This window comes from Fistularia commersonii, chromosome 32 (genome assembly GCF_037954325.1).
Source record: "Fistularia commersonii isolate RoL2024-O1a breed Wild chromosome 32, RoL_Fcom_v1.0, whole genome shotgun sequence".
In the NCBI taxonomy this organism is placed as follows: domain Eukaryota; kingdom Metazoa; phylum Chordata; class Actinopteri; order Syngnathiformes; family Fistulariidae; genus Fistularia; species Fistularia commersonii.
The window spans coordinates 6,045,158-6,057,753 of record NC_141315.1 but is presented as its reverse complement, the minus strand read 5'-3'; the positions used below and the strand labels follow the sequence as shown (position 1 = coordinate 6,057,753).

Genomic DNA, 12,596 nt, shown 5'->3' with positions numbered 1-12,596 from the left:
AAAAAAAATGTATGCTAAGCTTGGCTAACTACAGCAGCTTCATATAGAATCAGAATGTTTATTGACCAAGTATGTTCACACTTACAGGGAATTTGTTGTGCCTTGTACTGGCATGAAGGTATACAATGTGGAGGGTCTGAGCACTAAAATATATGTTTTTCAAAAAATATTCAACACTAAAAAAAAAAAAAAAAAAAAAATCAAATGGAAAAAAAAAAAAAAAAACAAACACAAGAGAATCGTCGTTGTGTTGTACCTCAGTGAGATCACTGTGTCGGGACGGAGCGGAGGAACAGTCCACTAAAGGCACCAGAGTGGTGAATGTGGCGATGAACTGGAACGTCACCTGGACCGGATGACAGGAGAACAGGCCCGCTTACATCGCCCGCTGTGTTCGTGTTAGCCATGTGTAAACTGAACACGTTAATCCGTCCCCGCAATTCATACTGCCATGACAGAATTATAAAGTGCAGAGACTAAACAAGGACACCAAAAAAGAGAAGTCCGCTTCTCACGAACAGAACGGGCGATGAAGACTAGGTTGCAGTAATTGCGAGTTCTTTAATTTGAGCTATTTCTTCCCCATTAAAGAATTGCTAATGAGACTGACCAGACTACTTCGGAGGAAATTTAATCATCATGAGCTGCGCTTGTCTAACAAATCCATTACTCACCATGCACTTGCTGAAGTCATTAGGATCCACGCCTGGCAAAGAGCCCATGAGCAGGGGAATCACGTGTGCGCGCCCCTCGGGGTAGCGGCTGATAGGAGAAACCAGACTGCGAGCCATGCCAATCATGCAGGTGAGGGTGGCGGTGAGCGTGTGCGGCTCAGTCAGGGTCTCCATTGCCGCATAGGTCCTTCGACAAGCGGTACGGTGGGGTTTTTCGTTAATATTTCTTTTTTTAATTTCGATTAGAAATTCTAAAAAACATGCTTACTTCTCGAGTACGGGCGGTAGAGCGAGTTCTGGCGTGAGGAGAGCCAGGTTTTGCAGCGCGTAGGCCGCGTCCGTGCTGCCGGTTTTACTGCACGTCGCCAGAAGAGGGCAGGTTAGTGCACAGCAATTGATCAGCTTCAACACACACAGGTAATAACAAATCATCCATCTTTTTTTCTGCACTCAAAACTTCTAGACATACTGGGATTTGAGTTGGTTGTACGTACAAACACACGTAGGTGAATAGAGAAGTTTTATTTGCTGAAAAAAAAAACCATCCTGATAATAACAAGCAGATACGCGTTGATAGAATATCAGATTTGAACATTCTGTACGAAATATGGCCCACTTCGATGCAAAATGCTATCTATGTAGCAGTTTTGCAACTCGTACTAATCTGGAGCAAAAGATTCCATCTTTAGGGGCGCTATCAGTAAGGCGACAAAAATTTTGTTGATAAAAACTTGGCTTTTCAAACCCGCTTGGCTCAAACCGACACAAGAGAACACTCACACCTACTGTAACGCCACGGCAGCGCCTGTGGATTTCTATTCCTGCCTGAATACCAATGGGTTCTATCAGCCTTCCCACTTAATTCAGCTCTGTGTTTTAAAATGTCATCTAACAGAGAAATGTCTCGTCACGAGTAAAAACACCACTTACTCAGCGAGCCTTTGTCGACCCCGCTTCTATTGTTTTAGTTCTCAGCTCATAACTATTCACCGTGCCGCATTGCTGTTTGCTGCTAAGGCCTCTCACATTCTCACGCAGTAACAATCTCACAACAACTCTAAGAAAATACAGTGGCCAACGAAAAGCCGGGGCAAAGGATAAGTGGATCTATAATACTAGAAAAAACAAACACTTTTGAAGATTGATGACACAAAAACAACTGGAGGAGGCAGTGCTTATCATTGAAAACATGGCATTTGCACAGAATTGTATCTTAACGCAAAGCTATTTCCTTACTTTGCTGAGTGAATGACTGTACAAAAGATATAGAATGTGATGTGACTGCATAATCCATTGGAAGCTATTAATAAGATGCTGTCATCGTGTGAGAAGAGGGAGTTCACCCTGAAACGGCCGCCAGTCAATCCCAGGACTACATAAAGGGACAAACAACCATTCACTTTCTCACTCATACGTCATTTAGACTCAAACAACCATTCGCTCACTACTTCACTTATTCATTTAAGGTCTCCAATGGACCTACAGCATGTTTTCGAACTTTTTGAGAAAACACAAAGCAGGGAAAGAGAGAACATGCAAACCCGGAGAAAAGGCAAAAAGGCCTCCTGTCGGAATTGAACCAGAGATCCTGTCGCTGTGAGGCGAAAGTGCTAAAAGTAAGCATGAAAAAAATGTTTTCTCTTCTTCTAGACTTTCCATTTCTCTTTAATTCGATGTAGAGAAAACATGAAAACATCAGTACACCTATAAATTTGACAACACAGAGGCAGCTTTGCCTGGTAGAAATATGGAAGGCAGTATTTTATCGTACTGGATTTGTGTACCACTTGCCATGAATGTGCCGTACCTGAACACGGCCAGCAGAGCGGCTCCAGTGAGGCTCCGGGTGAACTCCTCCAAGTCTGCATCAGTCAGCCTCTGAAATTCAGGGACCAACGTAATCCAGCTGGGGGCAGCGTGACGTTCCCGATGCACGCGGCGCACAACACTCGCCGGGAGACGCTGGAGGAGCCGCATTAGTCGAGACTGCAGGCGCACAAACACAAACCCACACATCTCACCATTATCACCCTGAGACACATTTCCACAGTCTAGATCTGTGATATAATTTCTCTGGAAGCTGTGCATTTAATTACTTTGTTGAGAGCTGGCCAAGGCCTGAGTGACAGGTTATAAATCAAGCTGGTTTGACAGCAACCAGCTGAAACAACATTTTCAGCAGAGGGTGTGCATGTGTGTATGTGTGTGTGTGTGTGTGTGTGTGTGTGTGAGGGGGAGAGAGACTTACCTGCCAACGACCATGATTGGAGGGATGGTAAAAGGAGGCGATGCTGTTGAAGAGGCAGGTCAGTTCTTTCTGTGCAGGGTTTCCCGGTCCACCCTGCGGGTATAAAAACAGAAAACATAACAGCATTTAACTAGAGACCAGAGTCGTTTTATTATTTTTTTTAAAGAGATGAAATCTCGAACGTGTGTGTGTGTGTGTGTGTGTACCAGCAGGGCTGTGATCCACAGCACCAAGTGTCCGACGTCATAGGAGTTGGTGAGATACCGTGGCGCCACCATCTGACTGACCCCGACTGGAAGGTTCAAGCTGCGTAAGATCCTGGTAAAAATCTTCACAAAAACACCAGACAGACCAATTTGGTCAAGCAGTTCACAATTCTATTCACTGGAAGACAAACTGTCTAATTACTCACTGTGGGAATGTAAGGGGTCCAGTCGACATAACCGATGTTGTCATTGGCAAGGCGAGCAAACAAGTTGACTAAGTGCTGCAAGGCAACAGACAATCACCGCTGATAAAAACCCAAACATTTCTACAAGTAAAAGCTGTCATCCCCTGAATTATATATAGCCTCTCTGAGAAGTGAGAGAGTTCAAAACGAAGGCGTCGCGCGCAGCCAGGCTGCTTTGGGCCAGGAGACTGAATGAAAGCGGAGCAGATGCACAAATGGAAAATCATATCTGCGCACCGTCTGGACGACGAGGCTTCAACAGCATTTCAGTCATGATCATCATCATCAGGAAAGGCAAGCGTGTCATTCCAAATTAGTCTGTCATCTTTACGGAAATGAAGAGATACATGATTCATTCTATTCCCTTTGTGAGAGTATTTAACAGGGCCATTTTTATTTTAACTTAATATATTAGCTCCAATGTGTCATAATCTTTCAGGACACGGAGCAGTTTGATAAAAATTGGTGTCTTAATATCTAAGTAGGACTGCAAAAATACCGTAAATAATATTTGGCTATGGGTGTGTGTGTGTGTGTGTGTGTGTGTGTGTGTGTGTGTGTGTGTGTGTGTGTGTGTGTGTGTTTTGCATACGCCTCACCCCTTCCCAGCTCGGCTGATTTTGCACTGACATCCACAGATTCATTAGTTCGTCGAACCATAACCTAAATAGAAGTTATAAAAAAAAAATACAGTATTAAAATCATAAATACTGACACACACTAAATACACACCAGAAAAAGGTGACCCCCCCCTCCTCCCCTGGAGATTACAGGAGCAGGGAGGAAAAAAAACCTAAAGATGATGTATTATGGAAACTCTACAAAACCTTCATGCTTACTGCTGATTAACAAAACTAAAACCAGAAAAACTCCCACAGGAGCGAACCCGCTGAGCGGCCCAATGTCAAGGCTTGATAGGCGGAACACAACCATGAAGGAAGAAGATGTTCCATATTATCAAAAAAAAAAACACGTTAGGCAAAACCAGGGGTTTGGGAGCCACTGCTAATGTGAGGGGAACAATGTTTATTCAAGGCACTGAGTGCAAAGGTGCAAATCCCTAAAGAGGCTGAAAATCTGCAAGAAGTGCAAATTAAATTTCAAGAAACAAAACCAATTATGAAATGAATGTGGGGAAAAAAAAAAACCAAAAAAACATTCGAAATCAGCAAAAAAGCACAGGGGCATTAGATAAGTGGAACATTTTCTAACAATGATATATCGTGACTTATTTTTTTCCTTTTTTAATCAGAAACGCATGAACGCATTCACTGTCCACATCAAGAGCGTGGACAAAGTTACTTGACAATTTTCAGAATGGTGGGAAAAGGCAGATAGACACCAAAGAAACACTGAATGTAAATGATTGGGAAATTAATATTTTTCTTTTCATAATAAAAAAATAAATAAAATATACGTGATTAAGGGTCAGATGAGTTAAACAATGTCAAATTTACCGTGATCTGTATCTGAAAAGCACATCATGCTTTTCGCTTGATCTGCTTATCTGACATTCCTGGGCAGATTACAATATCTATCATTATCAAAACACAATCTTAATTTCACCCCCAATTTCAGCCAGCCCTCCTCGAGCCCCCTTAAGTCGTCTCTGGCTTGTTCCACTTAATGTGTAATCCTATAACACAGAGACCAAAGTGCAATTGAACATGGCCCACTTACTGGAAGCTCTGGCTGTGCTCCTCTGGGGGCATTATGGTTGGCAAGAACAGCTCCATATTGCTGATGGCTTTTTGCATTACCATGTCAAACACACACAGCAGGGGGCGCCACTCTTCCAGCATCTCCTTTGTGGACGACGCCGGGAAATACCTGGGTAAATTTCGTAAGAACGCACACGCAGACAGACGGGAACGCAAATCAACGAAGGCGAGCGCAGACGGTTGAAGATACAAAATGCCACACATTGATCCGCTGCTACGCAACTCAACTGGCGATCAAAGCAACACGCCATCCGGTGCGCAAATTGCAAGATCACAGAAGATGATACTTACAATCTACAGCTTTTGATCAAAGCCTTCAAAATGTGATCCACTGAGCTGCAAGCAAGGAGAGAGAAGAGGCGCATGACTGGGTTTGTGTGGAACCGTCATCCGAGATCGGAACGCCCCCCTCCGAGAGCAGAACATACACGATCAACGTCAAAGTCAGCTTTATTTTCAATTGCTCTGCACGCACTAGACATACAGAGGAATCGGGAAAACCCATGGCGGCACGACATTAACAAAATAGTACTAATAATAATAATAATAGGCAAGCGATCAATTATCGCCAAATTAAATTTAAAACTAATTAAAACTCAAATGAAGTCTGTGTTAAGAGTGATTTAAGAGGAATATACTATAACTTACATCCAAATATTTTGCATTAACCAGCAGCACATAAAGCCATTATCGTATTATAGCATTAGCTTGACGTAAAGTTTGGACTGAATATAAAATGAATTAACTGCTTATTTTTAAGGCGACACATCGACTCTTCATTCAAACAAGGAAAGTCACTCTTCAGTTCACCATATTTGGCATTCTTTACCAGCATCCATGTGGAGATTGCGTGTACTGGGGTTTAATAAGACACTTCTATTCTTTTGACAAGGGGTTGCTTATTAAAACACAAATATTGGCTCACCAGTGGGATCTAACAGCAATTGCGGGAGTCTTGCTCAAAGGCACTTCACTGGTAGTAATGAGAAGGGAGTAAGTATACGTCCCCCTCCATCCCCCCCGCACTCCCCCACTGAGATTCCCTGCACTTGCTCAAGGATTAAATAGCAACAACGCTGAGAGAATGTCTGAAAAAGCAGAAACCTTAAAGACGAGACAATACCTCAGAAGCAGAAGTGCTCATCTCGCTGACCGGAGGAGGCCATTCTCCTCTCATATCAAGCTCATAGAAAGGTCAACGGTTTGGCAAAACTTATTTACATTCATATAACGCAGGTGAGTGGCTATTAAAAACGATACACATAAAAAATAAGCAAATACAATTGGGACCGTTTTTCCTCTAAATTTCACACATAGGATCAAATCATTTTCTTTAATAATCCCATCTGTAAGCAACACCACGATGTAACAACATACTTGGGGAGCCAGATGAGTCCAAGGTGCTCGGTTTTGGAGTAGACGACCCTCTCGTAAACATCGTAGAGTGGTCGCCATGGCAACTGCAGGTCCTCCCTTGATAGCAATTCCTTTTTCCTATTTGGAACAAGAAGTGAACAACCAGTCATTCTTGGCCTCTTTGCGAGGCATTTGTGGGTTTCTAATCAAAAATCAAACCTTCGCAAAATCCCTCCTCAACCCCCACTCAGGATAATTATGGTAAAATCACAACCGGGCGTCTGAGGGGGCTGGTAATGAGGGAACAATTACTCCATGCTTGCACAACACACGATGCTACGCAAGATCCAGACATGTCTGCAAACATTAGCACCGAGAATCTGTATTAATGAACCATAAATACGGTTCACTTGCAGCTGGTTTGAAATAAACATGCTGCATCGCTAGCTGGATTTCTGCAAACCGATCACACAGCAGAGACGGCGGCTTTTTCTGCATTTTTTCAGTGACTTGTCAAATGCCTTGTTAAGTTGTTAAATTACTTCACACATGCACATAAGCGGAGCAAGTTTTTTTTTTTTTTTTTAATCCTCCTGAGAAACATTGCTTTCTCTTAACTCGCTTGCTCTTTGTTAAATCCTCATAATATGTGATTTACATACTAGAATAAACCTGACAGAAGGGTTTAGAACCTCTACGCCAGATCCCCCATGTCTCCTCTCTCATTCATTAACCATCGACAGGATACGCTCTCATCATAGGGATTTAAAAAGTGAGACAAAAAGACCTACAAAAAAAAAAAATGCCCATTAAGACCTGATGTGCAGTGCTGAGTATGAGATTCATCTCTGAGCCCTGAGACCCTGGCACATCCTCTATACGTTTAGCCCAGATCTATCTCTTTTCATCAAACGAGGACACATTCAGACAAACGACGTCTCCATTATGATGCCGTTTTTTTGTGATGGATGTTAAAAATCGCGGGGAACAACCGGGAGACAAATGAGAAGTGATGAGTGCGGCATTGCTGCAGTTTCACCAGTGCGCTGACAGATCTGATACAAAGCAGGGAGTTACAATATAGGTCAAGGCTTGAGGTACAAAACATGTAATGCAGCGTGGGGGACTGTTTTGTTTATGTATATATGCGCACGAGGACATGAGCGTAGCCAGTCCCCATGCACCAAACATGGACTTAACTGTCAAAGACATACAAAGGAGCCTATTTCCACATTATAGTTTTCCTCCAGGGCTGATTTTCAGTACTATAATGTACATATGTTTATCTTTTCCGACACAGCCGACCCATGCAGTGAAACTAAGTTATGTTAACCAGATGGGATGCCCTGTGATCTCATTATGTTTAAGATACAGGAGGGCAATGAAGGCGAGGGGATTAATGCCAGCGATACCAGCGATGCCAGCATCCAGGGCTCAGACGCACTCCCTCTTTGAACGCACGTCTGAATTTGCCTCATTCCGCAACTAATTTATTCTAACGCGACCTTCAAAATCGTATAAAGTCTTCCAACCCGGTGAAGGAGTTAACTCATTTGTTCCAGCCCGGGCGACCAGTAAATACAGCTGCAAAGTGTCAATCTGTTTTCCGACAGCCTTTTTTGACCGGATTAATTGATCTTTCAACACCAAGAGAATATCCAGTTGTGACTAGAAAAGCTGCACATGGGATGGATCACAGAACCCATAGCGATTTTCATTTTGGAGAAGACCATTTTTTGGGGGGGGGTTCAGTTTCCAACGTGCAAGACGGGTCAAAATATTTCTAAAGAGGTTTTTTTTTTGGTTATTTTTGCTAATATTCACACAATGTCTTGCCCAGTTTCTGAGTCCAAGTAATTTCAAATTACTTTGAAAACATTCAAGTGCATTTATTCACTAAGGAGGAAAAAAACAACTAAAGTGGCTGAGAATTGTCAAGAAAAACAAACAACATTTCTGCTAGACTTCACTATTTCTCTGGATGCGATGGGTAAAACTGTGACTCGCAATTTTCAATACTAAAACGCTGTACAGTTAGATACATCACTGAGCTCCAACTGCAGGAAATAATCAGAGAAAGTCATACTTTCGGGGAAAAAAAAGCTGAGAAAATGATGCATCTGTCACCTACTGCAGTTTCACTATTTTCTCTTTCCCATTTTAATGTTAATTTTTAATCAGCATATCAGGCGTGTGGCTGATACAATGTGACTTGGATGTCCCTCTGGCTACAGATGATTGCCTCTGTTTGTCAGCGGATTCCTGGAATAGTGAAAAAACAAACTGCCAGGAACAGGGAGGGAAAATAAACAAGTTTTGGTTTGTGGTTATCTCTTGTGTGTATACATATACTGTAGGAGTTATTCGATCGGCTATCTTAGAGGTCACTCTCCAGCTGAGCACCTCTTTCTCAATTCCCATCCTCCAAGAGATGGTTTCCCCCGAGCATCCCTCTGAAGTATCCAAGGTTTTTTGCTGAAATCCACAGGAATTTGGAATCTGTATGAAAAACCCCAAATACCGCCAACGAGGCCTCTTTTTAGCCTTGAACACTTCTGGTTTCCCTATCTTGGAACTGGGGATGTGCAGCTTTGTGTCGACGTGTTGGTGTCACACCCACTTGAGAAGCTGAATGAGCAGCCTGGCGTAATTCTGCATCATGTGGGGCTCCAGATTCGGCAGCGTGACCAACTCATAGAGCAGCTTGATGAAGAGGATGTGGTCATCTTTGCTGAACCGCCGGCCGTAGAGCTTCAGGAACCTGCAAGGCGGTTGGGGTTGGGGAGCAAACAATCAGTCATCAATAAGCAGCAGCTGACTTCCTCCTTTCCTGAGCTGACCCACATTCTGGAAATACAAACAAATACCCGGGTCGGAAGCTCGCTCGGGATGAAAGTTCACTCGAGTCCAAACGCACTAGAATCCCCAAGCAACCTCATTGAGTCCATGATGATACCATAATTAAAAGCCCCAGTTTATTTAAGTTAACAGGCACAGAAGCCTGGATGCTGAAATGCTCAAAAGGCACTTATTGATTTTATATACATACACACTAAATGGATATCAATTTGCACGTTAATTTGTGTCCATAAAAAGTCTTGCAAAAGAACGATTTCTTTTTTTTTCTTTTTGTCAACGTGCACAAGAAGCTGAGAAAAGTCATGATGGATCATTAATTTGATTTCAAGACAATATGTCAAAATGAGATAAGGAACACTTACGAGAAGAGTTTTTTGCACCAGAATGCGACCCCGGGCCACAGCTCCCGGAGAAGCACCGCCCGGGAAAGGTTGGACTTGATGCTGGCCAAAAGCTCCGTGGCCTCCTGGTCCAGGCGCTCCGAGTACGGCAGCAGGCCGTTGTACACGACCTCCTTCTGGGGGAAGAACCGGGTCGGCCCGGTCGAATCTCCGTCCACCATCATCTCCCAAACCCGAAGAACGCTAAGACGCCGAGTAGAACGCGGTGTTTTAACTAATAACCCCGCATTGTTGGACATTAGAGAGCGTAATCTGTCGCGACCGCGCACCGGGCGGAAGGCGACCGATCCCGCGGGGGGGGAGGGGGGTGGGGGAAAGTGTGTCACGCTAATTGAGCTGTAAGCTCCCACGGCCCCGCGCGGAGCCGGTTCCGCCCTGACCTGCACTCTCACCTCCTCCCGCTCAGCGCCGTGACGCACGCCTGGGGGTCCGAAACCAACGCCTTTTCTTTTTTTTTGTTTGTTTATTTGTTTAAGAACCACGACTCACTGCCGGGTCAAGCTTTCGTTGAAGCATTTCGGGCGAAATATACCTTTTTTTTAATCGACGTGAAGGTCTTAAGAGCGTGAAGACCTTCACGGACTACAAATGGTGGACTACAAATCCCAGAAGCATTGCGTGCGTTCGTCTCCTCGGCTAATCTGTGAGAATGTTAGGACAACGGGATTAACGTCCCAATTAGAACACTAACTGGGGTAAACAACGCCACACTTGAGATATATTTTACTAGAATGTAAATTTGAAAAATAAAATAACCGATGTAGTTATTCATTTATTTGTCTTTTTATTTTAATAATGTGCTTCACAGAAATGAGAAATATCATTCGCACATTTATAGTCTGGCATTATCAGCCTGCAAATGAATTTCTCGTTAAAATAAAATAATTTAAAAAATGAGGATGTTTGACAGGTAAGAAAAAATGCAAGATTTTCTTCTGTATTAATTTATTCATATCCATAACACGAGGAGTGAGGAAACCACAAACACGCTCAAACATATGCATCCGCATATCATACCCAGATAAATAGCAATGATAAAGCAAGCCAAACAAAACCTGCACTGGCTGACAAAGCAGGGAAATCTATCTATCGATCTGTCTGTCCATCTGTCTCCTCAAACATCCCGTCGATGTCATCAGCCTCTGTCCTTTATTCGTCTCTCCTATCGACACCTTTCCCCTCCGACCCGCTCCATTCTTGAGTTGCTTCTGCTCCTTCCTTGAAAATCCTTTTACTTTAAGCCCATGTAATTCTCTGACCACTACATGATTAGAGTGATGCAATTGTAGGATAAAGTCTAGCAGGGAAGTTCCTGGTCATGGTCTAAGAGTATAATGCAGTGGCCCCCTTTCCTCTGTCTACTTTGCCTACTTTGAGAACTAGGGCAGTTTTTACTCCTTCAGTTCTGAGGCCTGATCTTATAAAGCATTTGGTTTCTTGTGCGGCCAAATCTCACGATCCTGGTCCTCTCTGGGCTTTTGAAGGGATGACCTCAGCTTACATTAGAGCTTCAAACCTCAACAAGTTGATCTGTGGCTCTATGGCACTCGGGGTGTGTGTGTGTGTTTATGTGTGTCGGGGGGGGGGGGGGGGTGTCTAATTCTTATTCCAGCTGTTACTGGATAAGACGAGGGGTTGATGCAGGACCGGTCACCAGATGAACACAGGACCACATATAGGGACATACAACCATTTGCTCTCTCATTCAGAATGAGAATCAGAATTACTTTATTGATCCCCAAAGGGAAATTGCTTTTCGTCACAGCAGCGGCTCCTGCAAGTTGAAAATAAAAAATCGATATGAAAATATGTATATATATGTAAATATATATACAGTTTGGGGTTCCGTGCACCATGATATTCAGACATCAAAAAGAGATATACAACAATTCACCCTGTCATTTCAATGTCATAGACATAAAATCATCACCCTCTAATTCACATATCAGATAGAGAAAAACAATCGTTCACTCACTCATTAACTTTTAATCTTGCCGTCCTTCTCCGAACGCCTTAGGCTTTTTTTTAAATTAGCGATTTTCTGCAGGGCCACCACCTGCTTTCCCCGAAGAGCGGTCAGTTTCTCAGTCTTCCCTTGTGATGTTACAAAGTCACCGATATCTGTCAATGTGCAGGAATTGTGTGTGTTTGTGTGGTCAAAAGTACTTGCAAGTGTATACAAGCATGTGCGCTCACATCTGCACGATTCATTATTCTGCAAGTGGAGTCCACAGACGGAAAGTATGATTCAGGATGATGATGCCTCTTTGACTCAGCAGGGAGAAACCGAGGGAGAGACGAGGGGAAAGAGACAGATACATTGATCCTGATTGAAGCAGATGTTTAGACGTCTCTGTACGTGTAACCTGTACGTGTGTATCCACTTAGAATCCTGTCCAGTCAGTCAGTCCTTGGAAAACCTGGCATTTTTTTCCACGGACTAAAAGCGATGTTTGTTTCTCAGCTATCAAGAACGACTTCGAAAAAAGCGGGAAGTGAAAAAAAATTATTTAAAAATTAAAGCATTACACATGCAATCAGGAGGATCTCAATCAAGGGCAATTGGACATTGTAGAAATTGGTATGCAGGCTACACCTCTCATCTGGTCCAAACTGAAGAGACGGAGCCTGGGAAATCATTCGATAAAACGTTCATAAATTTTGATGCCTTTTCATTTTAAGTCTCTAAAATTGTGGAGAGCCCAACAGCCTGAGGAGCGCCTGCACGCTGATGCCCTGACAATGTGTTTGCATGTGCCTATGTGTGTGTGTGTTTGTGTGTGTGTTTGTGTGTGTGTGTGTATGTGTGTGTGTGGAGGGGGGGGATCCTACATCAAAATATGAATAGACACACAAAGACACAGTTCGTTCCATTGAGCTGGGTCT

At 43.3% G+C, this 12,596-nt stretch overlaps 1 protein-coding gene across 1 annotated transcript in view; it reads right to left on the bottom strand.

Moving 5' to 3' along the window:
• LOC147215249 (proteasome activator complex subunit 4B-like) overlaps positions 1-9,997 on the bottom strand; it is a 38,157-nt gene extending 28,160 nt beyond the window's left edge. The window contains exons 1-13 of the mRNA XM_086139613.1: positions 9,672-9,997; positions 9,071-9,211; positions 6,472-6,588; positions 5,386-5,430; positions 5,054-5,203; positions 3,973-4,036; positions 3,335-3,409; positions 3,129-3,251; positions 2,923-3,015; positions 2,482-2,660; positions 943-1,029; positions 675-861; positions 257-346 (exon numbers count right to left, since the gene is read on the bottom strand). Of these exons, the coding sequence (XP_085995739.1) occupies positions 257-346; positions 675-861; positions 943-1,029; positions 2,482-2,660; positions 2,923-3,015; positions 3,129-3,251; positions 3,335-3,409; positions 3,973-4,036; positions 5,054-5,203; positions 5,386-5,430; positions 6,472-6,588; positions 9,071-9,211; positions 9,672-9,949 (1,629 nt within the window). The 5' untranslated portion in view covers positions 9,950-9,997. The remainder of the gene's footprint in view (positions 1-256; positions 347-674; positions 862-942; positions 1,030-2,481; positions 2,661-2,922; positions 3,016-3,128; positions 3,252-3,334; positions 3,410-3,972; positions 4,037-5,053; positions 5,204-5,385; positions 5,431-6,471; positions 6,589-9,070; positions 9,212-9,671) is intronic.
• Positions 9,998-12,596: the final 2,599 nt, after the last annotated feature.